This window comes from Equus asinus, chromosome 3 (genome assembly GCF_041296235.1).
Source record: "Equus asinus isolate D_3611 breed Donkey chromosome 3, EquAss-T2T_v2, whole genome shotgun sequence".
Taxonomy (NCBI): domain Eukaryota; kingdom Metazoa; phylum Chordata; class Mammalia; order Perissodactyla; family Equidae; genus Equus; species Equus asinus.
In genome coordinates, this window is record NC_091792.1 from 112354049 (window position 1) to 112372999 (window position 18951).

The following is an 18951-nucleotide window of genomic DNA, read 5'->3' on the forward strand; positions in this document are numbered from 1 at the left end:
AATAAGAAGACAAACAACTCAATTAAAAAATAGGCCAAGACTTTATCAGATATTGTACCAAGAAGAAATACAGATGGCAAATAAACATATGGAAAGATGTTCTGCATCATATGTCACCAGGTAAATGCAAATTAAAACAACTAGATACCACTATACATCAATTGGAATGGACAAAATCTAGAGCACTGAAAACACCAAATGCTGGAGAGGATGTGGAGAAATAGGAACTCTCATTCATTGCTGGTTGGAATGCAAAATGGTGTAGCCAGTTTGAAAGAAGTTTGGTGGTTTCTTGCAAAACTAAACATAGTTTTATAATACAATCCAGCAACCATGCTCCTGGGTATTTACCCAAGGGACTTAAAAACATATGCCTACAGAAAATCCTGCACATGGATATTTATATCAACTTCATTCATAATTGCCCAAACTGGAAGCAACCAAGATGTCCTTTAGTAGGTGAATGGATAAATAAACCATGGCACATCCAGCCAATGGAATATTATTCAGTGCTAAAGTAAAATGAGCTATCAAGCCATGAAAAGATATGGAGGAACATTAAATGTATATTAATAAGCATAATAAGCCAATCTGACAAGGCAACATACTGTATGATTCCAACTATATCACATTCTAGAAAAGGCAAAACTATGGAGACCATGAAAAATATTAATGATCACCATGGGTTGAAGGAAGAGGGATGAACAGGAGGAACACAGGATTTTTAGGGCAGTGAAAATACTATGATACCATAATGATAGAAATATGTCATACATTTCTCTAAGCCAGTAGAATGTACAATATCAAGAGTGAACCATAATGTAAATTATGGACTTTGGGTGGTTATGATGTGTCAGTGTAGGTTCATGCAGCAAATGGACCACTCTGGTGGAGATCTTGATAATGGGAGAGGCTATGTGTTTGTTTGGCAGAGGATATATGGGAAATCTCCGTACCTTCCTCTCAATTTTCCTGTGAACTTCAAACTGATATAAAAAAATAAAGTCTTTGTGAAAAATAAAGTATTAGTTAATATATATATTTTCTGTTAAACCCTTAATTAACATATTGAATATATTTCTTCTGAAACAGAATGCATGTTATCCTTATTATTATTATTATTATTATTTGTGAGGAAGCTTGGTTCTGAGCTAACATCTGTTGCCAATCTTTCTCTTTTTGCTTGAGGAAGATTGTCACTGAGCTAACATCTATGCCATTCTTCCTCTATTTTATGTGGGATACTGCCAGTGGGGCTTGACGAGCAGTGCTAGGTCTGCACCCAGGATCTGAACCCATGAACCCTGGGCCTCTGAAGCAGAGAGCATGAACTTAACCACTGTGCCACTGGCCAGGCTCCTCCTTATTAATTTTTTGATAGAAATGTATATAAGTGAGTTTCATAATAAATGAGTAGAGAGTAGGAATTAGAATAAAGTTCTATAATTTATGAGCATAGTAATATAAATTATCATAAGGATTATGAATATTAAGACAGTGTAATATTGGCTTATATTATCAAATATTATATCAGTCTAGGGAATATGCCTTATCCCTTAAAGTAGAAACTAACTTCCCAAGATCAGAATAGTTGATACATTTCACAGGTGAAACTTTCTGTATTCATGTAGTTAGCCAGGATTTTCATTATTTTTGAAATATTGATTAAGGTAAAGTAAATAAAACAAAAGTTATAATTATTGTTGTCATTATTATCATTATAAATAGAGAAAATAAAAATAGCTTGAACTCAAAATGAACCAGATTATGAGTGTTAGAAATATTTTAGCAGATTCTATATTTCAAAGAAATTAATAAAATTATTACCACATTGCTCAAACGATAAAATTATAAGATATTGGATCTGTCAATAATTAATAATAATAATAGTGCATATAAAACTGGGGGAACAGAAATATACAGAAATTAGATACATCATTTTCATTACTATAAAAATATTATGAGATCACAGAATAAAGATTCCTTATTTTTGCTGTAGAAACCAAAAGGATTTCACTAAGACAAATGACAGAGCCTGACTAGTGATGGCTACAAAGTCTATATTAGGGTGTTTGGATTTTGTTCTATGGAAACATCACTTTCACTTATTTAAAGGAGAGAAAGCTTAACTTAATGAAGTTTGTAAGGAAGAACAACACAGTAATTATGTAAAAGTGGGTCTCTGACAGTTGGCCTCCCTCTGTCTCATTTTCGTCATTAGTCATTAGCATCTTTGCCACATGACAAATGTTACTGACCAAGGTACAGTAAGTAGCAGTTAATAGAAAGCATCTTTACTACTGAAATTCCATGTGTTCTGATCCAGTTGTATCTTTCAATCTGGATACAGTGGGATTTAATGGGGGATATTTTCAGAAAAAATTGTAGAGCACAATGTGAGGAAAGATACATCACTTCTAATACGTTAACTAAAGTCCTTTTCAGACTATTAATCTGACACCTCCTACACTGTACATTGTTAAATATTTAGTAGTACTGATTAAAAATAAAATTGAAATGTCAGAGAACTGAGAGTACAAAGGGTACTGAGAAAAAGTATTTCCATTTACTTTCTAAATCAAAGCATTTAAGAAAAGATGATATTCACATGTAAACACTGATTCTTTCAATTATATTAGCTGACAATTTCATATTATTTATTCATATAATGATTACTCTCAAGAATGTAGAACGGACTACTGAATCATTGACATCCTGCTATTGCTCAAATGAATGCCATTGTGAAGCAACAAGTAGTCAAATTATTCAATAAAGATTGTTTAAAATAAGTATAAATGAACATTTAAAAAGTTTTACTTTAAGCCACACCTATGCATCCAAATGTAAAGTCCATTTGAATTTTCATTATTTACCATGTTAAAGTTCATTCTCATTTAAAACATTTATACCTAAAGACTTTATTGTAAAAATAACAAATATAAAATTTGCCATCTTAATCATTTTTAGTGTATGGATCAGTAATGTTAAGTTCATTTACATTGTGCAACAGGCATTTAGTGACTTTTTAAATCTAAGCCATGTTGTTCTTTACAACTAAGGCTGTTCTGGCAATGTCATGTGGTTGCTTCTCTCTCTTTTGTGAGTGTGTTTGGAAAATATAGGCTCTTTTATTAATTAGATTAAACGTTTTGGGAAAAAAAGTGAAATTGTGGGAAACTACCAATTTGTATTTGAGCAAACCAAATGAAATAATTTCAAATTCATTTGTTCTACTATTGTAATGCAGAAAAATGGTTCTTCTTACATATAATGTTTAAATATTATTTCTTTCTTAATATATCTGGACAATGTTTTCTTAGTATTTCTTTTTGTATGTTTCTGTGTGCTTATTGCCTACAATGCCTTTACCATCTTTGTTACATAGGGACTAGACGTGGTTCATAGTAGATAGCACCTACATGTTTTATTATTTAAGATAATTTAAAATTTAAATAATGTAAATCAAACCTAATGACAGTAACTGTCCCAAATTTTATTTATTAAATTATTTTGTTAACATATAATATGACAAATGGAGACATCTAACTTAGGTAAGAGTTAACCCAGAAGAAATGTATACATCATGCTGACAAATGTGCTAGTGTTTTGCATTTAATGTGCTGCTGAAATTTTAATCAATGATAGAACCATATATTGAGTTTTATAGCACTGACTAAATTTTCTAATCTTAGTCAGCCTTGACCCAAGAGGAGATTATATCAACCACTTTTATCTAGGTCTATTAGTTTTGCAAACTGTCTTGGACTCACTTATTCCTCAGAGTTTTAAAGCTAAGGCTTAAGGTGATAATTACAAAGAGTCACAATTGTTCTTTAAAATCCATTAGGGAGCTGTTTAGTTTATGATAAACTAAACATCTCTAAGCATATAGATATAGTTGGTGATTTTTTCTCTCTACACCCAGAATGTATATAGATAAACTTTTCATCAGTTTCACTACTGATTGGGTTGGGCAAGGGGCACCTAATAATCAATTATGGCATTAGTGTAAGGTTACTCTCCTGCTCTAAGTGAAACCAAAATGCTATTTTATTCATATCACGTACTATGGGTAGATGATTAATGCTTTTATATTTAGTTTTGTTGTGATAAGTAGGAAAAAGAAAGTATTTTGATGGTTGAATGAGTGTAAAAAATATTGATAATCACAAATTAATGTTTCACCAGAAGAAAAACCATAATTTCTAAAATATGCTTTGTTAACAAAAGATTTGGTAAGTTAATTTGCTTATTAATAAATACTTTTTTCATATATCCCATTTTGTGTTTGGCACTGTGAGTGATGAAAATTAAGTATGACATAGTGTCTGGACTGAAAGATGAACAAAAAATATGAAGATCAAATGGACATATAATAACTCATTAATTTGGTAATTATGTGTTTTATGGTGTTGATAATGTGTGAGAGAGAAATTTAGAGCAGTGAGATCAATGCAGGACAATTCTCTGGAGAAGTTTTTATTGATGACATTGGTAACTAAAATTATAATAACTTTATTGAGCAATTCATGTCAGATACTTGATTCCATTTAATCATCATATAACATACTTATGAGATAGGAATTACTATTCACATTTAGGTGGAGAAATGAAATTTCAAATATTTAAATCACCTAATCTCTAACAAAGAGTAAGTGAAAGATGCAGGATTCGAACACAAGTCCATCCAACCGGAAGCCCACACTCTTAACCACATTCACACATGAATAATTTCAACTGTAAAATCATTATCTGAAAATGCAAAACTCAAATTTGCATTCCTAATTAAAACTTGAGAAACTAGGAGCCTCCTGGACAATTATAGGAATATTGTTCCATGCATACACTATTTGTTGAAAAGAACAAAACCAGATAAACTTTAAGAGATTAACAGCATTAAAGGCACTGAGTTAGAAGCATGTTCAATTTATGGGATGGGTGTTCAATTGAATTAAGGGTGTCCAATTTATGATATTATAGTGAAAAATTGTCTCGACAGTAAAGATTTTGGATAACATAGTCTGTTATTAATAACATAGAATTTATCTGTTGAATACATACTTTGTGTTAAATCAGATAAGGTATATATGGCAGACAAAAGATCTTACCTTCTGAGGATACTTGTTGCAAATTGGGAGCATTAATAGCCCCAGGAGATGTTGGTAAGGCTTGAGATTCTTAGAAGTTCATAGTGGCCTATTAACAGGGATGATGAGTGAAGTGTACATGATCAAGGGGTCAGATGACAGACAGGCAGCAATTGTCTCTGTGGGACAGTGTTACTTACAATGCATTTTCTAAATTGAGCTGAAGTAAGCTGGAAACCAAACTACCAACCTTGCAGTAGAAGGGCTGCTACTGTGTTAATAAACCTACGATATGTAAACCTACGTTCAATCTATCTACAGCAACATGACGTGTCTCTTCATGGCATGAAAATCTCCCCACTATAACAAGTACAGAGCAGATAATCAGCACAACCTGATTAACCAGGCAATTTGAATCCAGTTATCAAATGGGCTCAAGAGTATCTTGAGGATTTCTAACTCAGTATGACTCATTATTTTGATTCTTTATATGCCTACAAACAGCTTCTTTCATTGTTATAACACAAAATTTCCTCTCCTTGCAATTGGAGTACTAATATATCTATTAAACCTTTGAGATTAATATATTATGTGGATATTTATATACAGAATACATTTTTTAAGAGGCACAGGTATATCACACTGAAAAGGCTAAAATGTTTTGCAGATTTGTGAAGCTGGAAATCATTTCATCAACGTTGTATTGGCTCATCCCAATCACACAGGTTAGTCTGTTTTCCTTTTAATCTTCTCTAGAGAGAATTATGTTAATTATCATTTTTAAAAGCCTTAAATCAACAATTTTTAAAAGGGAAATAGTGATAGTTGAGAAGATTTAAGATAGTATATCCCAATCCTTACCTTTTCATGTCTAAATTTTCCAAATATTTGAACCAAATCACATGCTCTAATAATAACTTCTCTAAAATGAAGTGTGCATACACACACCCACCACACCACACTCCCCCCCAACACACCCAAAACAACAATCTCACAAATATGTGAAAAAATAAACACATGATTAGGAAGTGAAGCGATATGAAATCTGTTGATGAATATCCAAATTGCTTAGCTTAGTTCTCAATTTTGATCTAATTTGCCCAATAATTGATACAAGCAATGCCTGGGAAGGCATTTGTAATTTGATCAATAGTTAAAAGCATTCAAAAAAATTTAGTATCCAAATCATTTAAAGATATTTTGGATAAATCAATCCTTTCATTCTGGCTCAATTATGGGTAGGGATTCACAGCTGATTATTGTAAATGATACATATTTTAATTATACATTTCAAATAACAATGGCCAACATTTGGACTTCATGTTGTTATCAATTGAGCTGAAAATATAAAGGCACATTTGTCTTTTCAAGTGTGTTTTAATGTCTACCTGAATTTCTTAACATTTTCTTGCCTCTCACATTTCTGGCAGGCTGATAAAGCATATGAAACACTTTCCAGAATAATTTTTTCATATAATAAAACACATAGAATTACAAAGGAAATTTATTATATTGGAATACTTTTGAACATATGAAAAATGTTGTAATATAATAATATATTTCTTACTACAACATTAAATAACACTGTGATAACTACTTAAGTTTTTGAGTACTGGCGACCATAAATTATATATATGGATATCCAAACAACAGAAATATGATTTGAAAATATATGTACTTTCTCTTGATGGAAAAAAGTTAACAGATTAATCAAATGCTATTTGGGTTTGTTTTCTGCATTTGTGTTGAAGTAAAGCATGCATTTCATTAAGAAATTGGAAGCCATTTTTATCTGATCTAAACTCATAGATGCACTGAATTCTCTTTGGGGGTATGTGAAGCCCAGATGAAAAACTTCTCATAATCTGATTTATTTTCAGTGTAGAAGCAAAACACAATACAATCCCATAAAAATGCTAATATTATCAACGTTATGAATATCACAAATTTTAGTTTTGACTCTGACTCTCTAACAATGTGACCTCGCTCAGGGTTCTTTATCTATCTGGAATATGGTGTCATTATTTGAAAATGAAAATTTTAAGTCAAATATGACTTTGAAATTATTCATGTGAGAAGTACTGTGTGTATGTGTTTATTTCACCTTTTATCTTGCTTTATATGTTGCTCTTGAGAAATTAGATGCCAATCTACTCTTCTCTCCTTTGTTAATTGGGATTCTTTTTTTTTTTTACCTGGAGACTCACAAGACTTTTTCTTTATCACTAAAGTCTATTAATTTTGTAGAGTGTCTTAGAGTTGATAATCTCAGATCAATTTTCCCAGGGACACGATGTAATCTTTAAGCAGGTTGATTCATGTCTTTTTTAGTTCTAGAAAGTTTTACTACAGTTTTAAAATTCACTTCATTACATTGCAGACTGTAGGGGAGTGGTGGGGTTAAATTATACATATGTTACATCTGTCTCTATCTTCTATATAGCTATCACTTTCTATTTTTACAGATCCACATTTTTGTATACATTCTGGGAAAAGCCCACCAGGATGCTACTGGGCCTTTCTTTTTGGGGAAATTTTAAAAGACTTGCTGGTGGGAAATTACCACTGCAGAGTGTCTTGGTATAACAATTGATTTGCACTAGTTTCCTCTTCAACAAACTCCTAGATTTCCTTCACCCTCAACTGGCACATTTAACATCTCAGGGATTATCTGTTGGCATGATATAGACCTTCATCTTGAGAGTCTGAGATTCCATTCCTGTGTACTTATCAGAACATGGATGTGGTCCTTGTCCATGGGTCAAGGGAGTACCAAGAGGTATCCAAGTACTAGAGGCAAAATATATTCTCCTTACCTCAATGGATAACAGCAGGCATACTTCCTCTTCAAGATCACAGTCAATTACCCTGTCAACAGTAGCACTTCCATCTCCAGAACTCTAAGGTCTTCAGATTTTAAGATCTTTATCCCCAAATGAAGACTGTTCTGTAATGGGATGCAGGAAGATCCCCGTTCAACTATAAGTTACAGTTTGTAGTTGATTTAAAGATGTACCTTGCCCCTACGTCAGCACCTTAGCTATGCTTTCAATAGACCAGTTCGTCAATCCATTAGTTTGACAACTTCTTGATCATGTTGTATTTGATATGATATGGTTATGGACCCTCTCCTGTACCTCCTTTTTGAAAAGTGGATTCCTTAAGCTAATAGTATGTTTTGGAAGATATGTTAATTGATCAAATATTACGTAAGACCTTGGATAACAGGATTGACTCAGGAGCTGAAGGAATGAAAGGAAAAACCATTCACAGAATGTGTCTCTTTTCCTGCAAGTGTGAATTGCTGCCCCCCTTCAGAATAGATGCTGTCTAATAAATCACCTTGCCATCAGGTTACTTGTTAGTCTCCATGAGCGATGATGCCTTTTTACGGTCTCCCTGTTGTTCTTTCTTGCTAGCAGTTTGGACATTTGTCAACAGTAGTAGGTAGATCTGCCCTGGTAAGTGGGAGCCCATGCTAAGAACAGCTTCCATTCCTGCCACTATACTCTCCTAAATCAGCCATTTTCCAGCAATGGAACAGTCTATTACAAAGGCTTGCCTGACATTGAGTCATCTTTTCTATGTGTTGTTTACTGTCTCTTCCATCATTGGTACTCCCTGTTGGACATTAATGTGTGATACAAAGATCTTTACACTTCATGCCTACTCTTATATTCATGGAAATTTCTGACTTGTGTGTCCATTTGACACTGCCTGTGATTCCACGCATATCATAGCCTTGGGTATATCTCTTTCAACACTTGAAACTCTGCCCATTAGGAGAATTAGCCCCCTGCCCACTATTGTCTTTTAAGGGGACCCCTGGACGTGACCATAATGCAGCTGCCAGGCATTTTTGGCTTATACCCACATACCAGCCAGCTCATCCCTAAACTATGCTCAGGCTCCTCCTCATTTTTCAGCTGACCTTAAGGGATCCCTGGACTGGGGATGTAGGTGAATCAAATGAGACACATTTGTTCAACAGTGGTGGATAACATGGTTTTCTAGACTACCTGCTAGTGCATCTTGCTTGTACCTTATTGTCCTACTTATGTTTCACTATGAATATACCACTTCCATGTTGTAATCGATTATTGCTAGTCTTACTCAACCTATGACTTGCTATGTCTAACAGAACTCAGCTTATAATGAAGTTAGGGCCACATGGTCATTGTTCCTTCAATAGGCTCTTAATCTTTACCAGGATTCAAGAGCATGCCAGGACTGTTTTCTCAAAGAACTATGATTCTCCATTACATATGGCAGGGCCTTGCTTCAGAATACCACGGTTCAGCATTATGATTATCCCATTGGGCTTGCCATAAATTCCACACAGTTTTTTCCCACCACTGACAAGTTTAATATAGAACATCTACCTAATTTCAAGGCCCAAATGCAGGAGTGCTTTCACTAAAACTTGAGCCTGCTGGAAGTTTCTGCCTTGAGCCCTAACAAACTATTGTAGCTTTTTGTGCTACATGGTGTATGGTTCAAAGTAGATTTTCCTGGTGTGTAATATGATACCTCCCTAACTAGAAGAGGCTACAAGGCATTTTGCTTTCTTCTTACTGGTGGGAGGTAGAGATTGCAATATATTTCCTCTGTTTTGGAGGCCATGCTCACAATCCTTTGGCCTCAAAACATTTTACTGATGCCCCTAAAACTTTGTTGTGTTTGTTAGCCCTCCCACCTCCTGTGGCCCATGCATGTCTTACTAAAGCCACCAACATGCAAGCCACTCCTTACTCATGTAGTATGAAGAGCATAATGCTGATAGTATAGTGATTTTCAGTGAGATGTCCAACCAGTCAGGGTCTCCTTGAGCTATTTTATGAGAGAGGGCAGGAGTATTAAAACAGTCCTAGAAAAAAATTGAAAATGTATACTCTTGTCCATTTTAAGGAAAAGTAAATTATTCTTTTCTAATAGAGACAGAAAAAAACACATCTGTCAATTCAGTGGCTATATCCATATACCCAAGCCTGGGTTAATCTGCTTTAGCAAAGATACCATATCTGGTAATCACTTGCAATGGTGGATAATGTTTGATCAAGCTTGCAGGTCTCACTGTCATCTTCCAAAATAGAGTCTTGCTCTTGCAGGGCCTAGAGAAGTTAATTAAATGGTGATATAACTCAAGCATACTTTAGACTTTAAGTGTGGCACTAAGCTCTCCCTGGGATACACTATTGCCTTATATTTACTGAAGAAGGTGTGCGATTTCAGAGGCTTCCACTTGCCTTTCCTCACTTTATTAACTCTTACTCCAAAGGCCAAGAAATCAATATGGAGGTTGTGCAAACTACAAAGTATGTATAGTCCAATTATCCATTCAGTTTCTGGGGGAATGACAACTTTGGACCTGGTGGACTCACTGTGTCTAACAGTCCTTGAAATGTAGGGATATTCTACTCCCACTGGTATACAATTTGCCAAACAAATGTCTATACATCATTTAGTGACGTTCTCTAGTGAGGGAATGTGAGAATCGTTATCATGTTACTTGTTTTCCTTTTTCAAACTGTTTCTTCCTGGGCTTCTAGACTGTTCTTCCATCAATGAGTTTAGCGTCTTACAACTGATTCAAGTCAAAAAACTTGGAAAAAAATAGAGAATTTTATAGTGGGCCAGGTGCCTGAAGTCTCTGAACTATTCATTTCCAAATTATTTTGCTTGTATAAATTCAGAAATAGCATTGTGGAGCATCCATCAATCTAGCCTCCAGGAACACTGTGTTCTTTTAATGAGCTTTTCTGTGGATCCAACTTTCTGTGGCTCAAGCCTCTTCTGAACTTACCACTCATTCTGACTTATGACAATTAAGTGCAACCAGAATTGGCTTTGATTTGGGGGAGGAGGGATCCTTTAATCCCAATCACTGCTAGAAATCCCAGTTCTAGGTGACATCACTTACAGTCCCCCTGGAACTGCAGAGAGCCAACACGAATCTTAATGATGGTGGTGCCCTTTCATTAACACATTCCTTAAAGCTTTGGAAAATGGTGTATCCTCTAGATGCTGCAACAGAATATGGGAAAGAACATGGGAATATGGCGCATGGAAAAAAAAATTCCTCTGATAGAATAGCAGCTTCCATTTTCAGCCTTATATAGACTATCTACTCTAGATCCCCACTTTTGTGAACCATTTAACACCTTCTTTCTCTGCCTGCGATAGGTATTCTGACATTTCTGCCTCGGTTACTGTGGGCCATTGCCTTATTCATGCTTCCAGATGTGTGTTAGCGTGCTTGTGCTATCTTAAATTCTACATCCAGGACGGTGCTCCAACAACGTAACCCTACCCTTATCCAATTTTGTATTTTGCCCCTCTTATCGAGCACCCTCAGAACCCAATCATCACATATGTATTCTCCTTTAATTTGCTTTTCATGTTGGCTGGGTCCTATAGCTTCTTTGGGGCATAATTCCTTTTTCCTTATTAAGACCAGAACAACCTCAGATAGGTTATATTGTGATACAATTCTAATTATAGCATAAGTGTTAAGAGGGGACATGGAGAAGATCCTAGATGAGATTTTCCTGCAACATAATGACTTCTGTATTACCTTTAAGCAAGGAGGTGTGCTAAGCTGTAATAAGGAGGATGGGCCCCTTCTGTAGGCTCAGGGAGTTCACGAAAATCTATGTACTCCAAGATTTTGTGGACAATGACCTTGGCTTCGCAGACCTGCTTTAGACTGGAGTTGTATATTTTTCGGAGCTTGACTACTCTTGCAATTAAGTCCTGGACCTGGTTTTCAGCTTTCTTTGCCTTTCTCTCATTGTATGCCACCAAGGAGATACTCTAGTTTTCACCTTTGATTTTTAATTGTGAATTATTAGTTCCAGTTTTGGCATCTTTGTTGAGAACACTGATAGTAATTACCACTTAATTCCATTGGACCAAATAAAGCATTCACTTCCACCAGTAAAACATCCTAGTCTACCACTGGTAAAGGTTTCACACTTGCACAGCTACCTTGACCAGCAACCATCTGTTCTGCACCTACCATAAATGATGGGGTACTCATTGCAGGTACTTCAGCAGGTCATTCAACTCTAAAATGTCACTCCAGCCTCTGCCTTTTGGGCCATTCCTGGTGTCAACTACTATAGGTTCAGTTTTATGGGATGCAGATGCTGAGACAGAGATTAGCATTTAGGAGGTTTGTTAGGGAGTGATTTTTTGAATGGGAAGAAAGAAATCGTGTTTGAATTGAGTGGGAAGTTGAGAGCAATACAGTCTCAAGGAGAGTTTCAGATGAACCTATGGGGCATTCTAAACCTGGGATGAATAATCAGTGGTGTTCTGAGTTGAGTCATCAATTTGCCATGTGAATCACATATTGGACAAAGGCTAAACTAAAAAGTGAGTGTGACCTTGGACGACACTGTGCCCTCCAGCCAGGCAGTCTTCATAGAGGGTGCTGAGGGTTGAGGGTTCTCTGCCAGCAGCACTCCTGAAGCTCTGGAATAAACCCTTTATGCCTTAAGCAGAATTTGGATGGTGCAGTACTGTAATGTAAAAAATCCTCAGACTTTTTTTAATAGAAGCTCTATTATAAATAGTAACTATAGATTGAGAAAACATCATGGGAATATAAATGTTAAATTAGTAACACAAACTTACATATTATTACAATTAACAGCAACTATGTACACTTGAGATGATATCTATCTACAAACTTTTTATGTGTCACAAGACACTGTTTATTTAATCTATGAACGACATCTGGAAGAAATTTGCATTTGTGGGTCCTGATAATTCCACTATCTCCAGAGGCTGAAGAGTTATAAACTAGAGGCTTGAACCCAGATAGATTATCTTGTGTGTGTCTTCCACTTCCGAAATTCATTTACTGTAACGTGGGTAGGTTCTTCCATTATCTTTCTTTTGATGAATATATGAAAATTATACAAAGGCGTTTACATAAGTGTTACCAAGAGAATTAGTAGTATTAAATGGCTTACGTATTTATCCTTATCTTGAAATGAGCAGTGCACAGTATCTAGTATATTTTTTACTTTGATATTTCAACAATAGTTGCAGTCTTGGAGTCGACATACTGACATTTCATTATGACTTTAGAATCATAACTAAAAGAGATTAGTTGATGTGTTATCTGATTAAATCTTGCTGTGGAGAATAAACAATAATTTCACAATTCATATTTACTTTTACAAATGTCACAGCTCAAAGTGCAACTTGAAGTCATTACAAATTTGTTATCTAAAAGGTTTCTTGAAAAAGTTGGGAAGGTGAAAAATAACTAACAAAAATCAAGTGACAATATGCTAAATATAATGAGAGCTGTAAATCACTATCCTGATTGCTGAGCAGAAATAATTTATGCGTTATTTCTGAATATTAACTCTACTGATATTCACCGCAATCCTTTTATGAGAGATTTTCACACTTTTTGATATAAATGACATTGTTATAAGATTTCCTTTGGTTTTTCACTAATTTAACAAAAGAGAGGTGTGAGGTATTTAATAATCTCACCCAAAAATATCTTCATTGACATTAAAGGGGAATAGGAAAAGGCATACATTGTGAAAATTCATTTGTTAATCTTAGTATGCAATACTATTGCAACTATTATGATATGCAAAATAACATTTATATATTGTGGCATTTAAAATCTTAAAGAGATGATTTCATGGTGTGTTCTGTAATTTTACAGCAACATAGCTGTAGACATGGTCAGAAAATGACAGGTATTTTATTTGAGTCAAAAGGTCATAACATTTGGAACTAGGTCTCTTCTGAGAAATTCATGAAATAGGTTTCTATAAATATATGATGACATGTCACATAGTATATACTTGTTCTAGGGAATTTAGAATTGTGTAATAAGTATATGATCAAATTTTCAATATGTAGCATCATTGACATTTTGCACTTCTTTCTAAAAGGAAACAATGCCTGTTTTCCAAGTCCAAATTATAACCCGTTCACATGGATGTTTTTCCTGGTTTCGTGTCCTAACTACACCTATGAGGTACACTATTTATGTATGTAGATAATTGAACTTTGACGATATATTAAATGCATGTGTTTGTGTTTTTATATGTATTATAGATTAATATATATATGTTTTATCTCTAGATATAGGTAGAGATATAGATTATGATATAGATTTCAACTCAAGTTATAGGTATAGGAAATTGGAACTTGTCAACCGCAATTTTCCCTACAGAAAAAGGAATATTTGTAAATATATGTGTCTGTATTTAAAAACATTTTTGTAATCTTCATATAAAATGTCTTGAGATGTTTCAGAGTTTTAATTTTTATCAAAGTTTTTGGAATAATGTTCTCCATTTTCTCATCAATATGATAATGTTTTATGGAATCATTTATGACTTTATCATATTTAACAGTGAAATTAACATTTTGGGGAATTTTATTTCTACCTATAATTTTTCCACTGTGTTTTGAGCTTTCACGTTACCTGTTTAATGCCACCAGTGAACAGATTACTAGATTAACCATAGATATTTGTTAATTTATGTTTTAATCTGACAGATTGGATCATGGATTAGTTTCACAGTCATGACACAAACACTGCCAGGTAAGATCTAGGTTTGTTGACAATTAATTGAAGTAAATGCACCTTTAGGAGAAGTGGTTTCTGGTGGCAAGTTGCTATAGTACTAAAGTTTTGCATATTTGCAAAAGGATTTTATGCTTTCATTTTTATTTTTATTTTGCATATTTTAGCAGTATTAAAATATATTGGAACATCTTTTACTATGTATCTCTATGTAATTGCAACTTAATTCAAGCTAGGAAATGTCATCCAAATATATACATTAAATAACTAGATTTTGTTAAAAAGCAGTAGTGGTAATAATTCACTTCACTTGAAACTGTCTCTCATGCCTGTGTACAGACATATGTATGTGCTATGTCTTCAAGTGTCCCTGAGTGTCTGTAATGGGAGGTCTGGGGGCATACGTGTACCATCCTGAATGCTGGGCATTTTAACACACATGAAGAAGTTGAGTTGCAATGAACTCAATGTATTAGAAGGGATATGCATAATATCCATTTCACCCCATCTTTGTTTCACTATACAAAATTCTGAATAATAATTAATAAGGTTTGTTGTGTGTGCGTGTATGTACAGGTATATTATGTGCATATGGGAAACTATTATTGAAAAATTCAAAGAGATTAAAAAATTCCTTATTCGTGAGTATTTTGTGGCAGTGAGATAAAAAAAATGTTTATTTATTTTGATCTCTGCTTTGTCCTTTCTGTGTTTATTCATCTAGCAGCAAATATTGATTAAATATATATTATGTTAGGTAATGAATATGAGTAAAGAAAATTGATAGAGAAATATGCAACATTTGAAAAATATTTTAAGAGCTGTATATGATAGTTTTTTTTCTTCGAATAACTTACTATAACCATCATAGAAATAAGAAAAGATAATTATTTCTTTTTTCTTCCAGTTGGGATTTTTACACTTCTGATGACTATCCAGATGTCTTTGTGGGCACAAAAGAAACATAAGGTTTATCTGAAGAAATTTAATTCTTACATGCGTAGGAAATCAGCAATGATACCATTCATATTGTAAGAAAAAATAAGTGATCTTATTTCATATACAGAAAAGCAATATATAAACTCACTAAATTAGACTTAGTCTAAGATGATTATTATGTTCCAGAAATGAACAAACAACAGTATTTCTACTGAGTAAAAATATGAAATAGTAGAATTTAGCTAAATTTAGAGTAATAAATTTGAGGCAGATTAAAAGTAGAAATTAAAGATATGACTAATGAAAAATAGAATTTAGCATAGAAAATAGAAAAATAACATTCAGTATATTTCTAAGGGATTGAGTCTTCAACAAGATTCTCTTACTTCATTAAATATCTCATAACACTATTTGTCTAAGACAATGAAAATATCTGAATTCTAAAGTAAATATTTTTAAAAGTTTTGACATTTGAATCACTTGAATTTTACACATGTTGATAGTAATTAAATTTTTTCTCTATTGTTCAATTTGTTATTGAGAAGTTTCAAATGTCCTATGTTATTAGTTTAATTTCTTGTGAAAATTCTACTTATATTGAAAATGAAATACTTGTAAATAGCCATGTATCTTATTTATTCATAATATATGTAATGTATGCTACCATTCTGAAATTAGAACAATTAAAATGTTAAAATACTTTCTAGACATTATTTGTTAAGTCTTTTAAAATATGTATTATAGTTTGAAATATATTATTTATTCATTTATATAGAAATATATATATTTTGGAATATATTTCAAATAGATTATAAGTGATGATAAAGAGAGAATGCATTGGAGATTCTTTAAGATTCAGAGTTGGAAGACTTTTTGCTTTATTTTTACATTTTTAATTCTTACATCCTTTCAAAGACTGTGTGCATGTGTATATACATATATATTTTGACAAAGAAGTGACTAATATTGTAAAAATCAAAGTATACACTAGTTAAAATATTTGAAAGCAATTCTCAGTTTCTTCATTTTAAATTGGGATTCTTAAGATTGGTTGATTTCTAGAGCCTTTCAAATTCATATGTGGAGATATATATATAAGTATCCTCATTCATTAAAGCTCTTAGATTATAGACATACGGCCAAAATATTTTTGATAAAGCTTGGTCTATATGCATTCTGTGGGTGTTTATTATTAATATATGTGGTCAATCATTCAAGAAATAACAAAAGCATCCCCTTTAAAAGTTTTGTTATCGTTCTCAAATGTGCAGTGTTAAAATATCTCAGGGGAAGACAGCAATAAACTTTAACTTCCTAATATCCCTTCAGTAAAATAGCCTTGAATCATGAAATGTTTTTAAAAGAAAGTGCTAATGCATTAAACCACATATACCTACTCTGTCTATATAGTCAACAACCTGTGATAAATATCCATTTTGTGAAAGAGAAAGAGTAGTTTCTATTTTCTTAACTGGATCCTGACTGACATCAACTCAGGAAGTTTGCACATTTTTGCAGGACTAGAAGGAGATCTTTGATGCAGCAGAAAAGATGGGATACATAGAGGACAAGCATTTCCAGGCATTTCTCTTCCCATTGTGCTACATTTCTTTATCCCAGTTGCTCCAACCATATCAGTCTCAGATCAATCATTTCCTTACGGTTAGTAGAAACACCTTAGTTAATAGGTACCTCAATTATGAACTGTTTATTATTATTATTTCTCATTTTTGTTTTCTGAGGGTCTTATTTCCTAAGACATCAAAAGAGAGAACCTGACAAACAATGTTTTATTATCAATATTAATGTTGCAAGTATGATCTGCAGCAGCCATATATACATTTCGGCCTTTAAAACCTAATCCTGATGTATAGATTTTAGGAGTCACTATACGTAAGTATGTATATGTGAATACATACAACACACACACACACACACACACACACACAATTTCTGTGATTTCTTACAGATTTCCTCTTCCTCTTGTTCATCTGTGTAGCCAAGACTGCTGCCTCCAATTTACTCCAATTGTCTTCAAATTCTCGGCTTTAATACATGTCCAGGGTCAGTCTTTAAAAACTATAATGGAACTCTCTAACTGAATACATACTATAAACATTACATAAATAATGAATTTGTGTTGCTATTTAAGAAATTGTATATCTCTTCTAGTGCAAAACAAATCTAAATGAGAATCTCATAGTGTCATTTCCATGTTCCTTTGGCACACATCCAGGTAATTTAGTTTCAGGTAACAATTTCAACTCATGGGGTCTTTTTCAGAAACAGCATTCAACAGTGCATAGACTAGTTATAGGTGTCTTGATTTTCTTTACAAATCTGTGTGTTTAAGAGGGGGCATTGCTGGAGATGGTTCAGAAAATTGAGATTTAAATATAAAGGTGAAGTCAGACATAAAATATGACACCTTTTGTATAAGGTAGATGTCATAATTTGATCATATTCACAGAAAACAAAGAAAAACATTAGTGAAAAATTTGTATAGACAAATATATATATATTTATACACACACGTACATACAATAGACATATTGACTATAAAATTGCTCACAGAAGTGTCTCTTAAGCAATAAAATGTTTACCAAAAAAATATGATTTACCTTCTTGGTAAAATGCATCCCTGCTTTTATTTTGAGACCCTTCCAGTACTGGCAAATGCCAAATGTATAAAAGTAACAAGCCCAAGAACTCTCTTTCACATCAGCTTTTTTGGTACTCTTTGTTCTTTTGACCAAATTCTGTGAGTAAAGATGCTTAAAATAGCCACTGTGCTTTCAATAGGATGATGTTGTTCCACTTATCATTATCATAGCATCAAGTACATAATCTCTTTGTACTATTATGAGAACAGAACTGTGAGCACGCAGTGTGGACTTCAGACATCTAATACTTGGGCTTCCCTTTTTGGTATCTTAGGATTTCAAAGCAGCTATAGGATTTGTCCTTGAAGGACAAGAATAATAATTGTTCCACGTGAGTTGGTAGCTTAGCAGTCACAGTTTTGTAGCTAAAGTCTACTCAGTGGTGAGTGGATTTGATGGCTCAGCAAATGGGATACTGTACAAATGGAATGTTCTAGTAGCTAAAAGTTTACTCGAAGAAAAGCTGAAAAGAAAAACACCTTCTGTGGGGACACAATGTCTGTGGTTTTTATTTCTATACCTGACAAATAAAAACATGTAAAATCAATATTTACTCTCTATTAATGGATATAGCAATATAAAGTTGTCTATCAGCCCTTCACAATTAATAAAAACAACATAAAGATAGCATCTTTGGTTATATATATATATATTTTTTTTAAGATTTTATTATTTCCTTTTTCTCCCCAAAGCC

At 33.5% G+C, this 18951-nt stretch overlaps 1 protein-coding gene across 4 annotated transcripts in view; it reads left to right on the plus strand.

The window, feature by feature from the left end:
* Nucleotides 1-16726, plus strand: part of TECRL (trans-2,3-enoyl-CoA reductase like) — a 95334-nt gene extending 78608 nt beyond the window's left edge. For 2 of the 4 annotated variants that reach the window (XM_070505750.1, XM_070505749.1), the window contains exons 9-11: nucleotides 14015-14100; nucleotides 14628-14673; nucleotides 15563-16294. In XM_070505750.1, the coding sequence (XP_070361851.1) occupies nucleotides 14015-14100; nucleotides 14628-14658 (117 nt within the window). In that variant the 3' untranslated portion in view covers nucleotides 14659-14673; nucleotides 15563-16294. Of the gene's footprint in view, nucleotides 1-5754; nucleotides 5813-14014; nucleotides 14101-14627; nucleotides 14674-15562 lie in introns of all 4 variants that reach the window. The other 2 variants (XM_070505747.1, XM_070505748.1) reach the window with 2 other exon arrangements.
* The last annotated feature ends 2225 nt before the right edge of the window (nucleotides 16727-18951 follow it).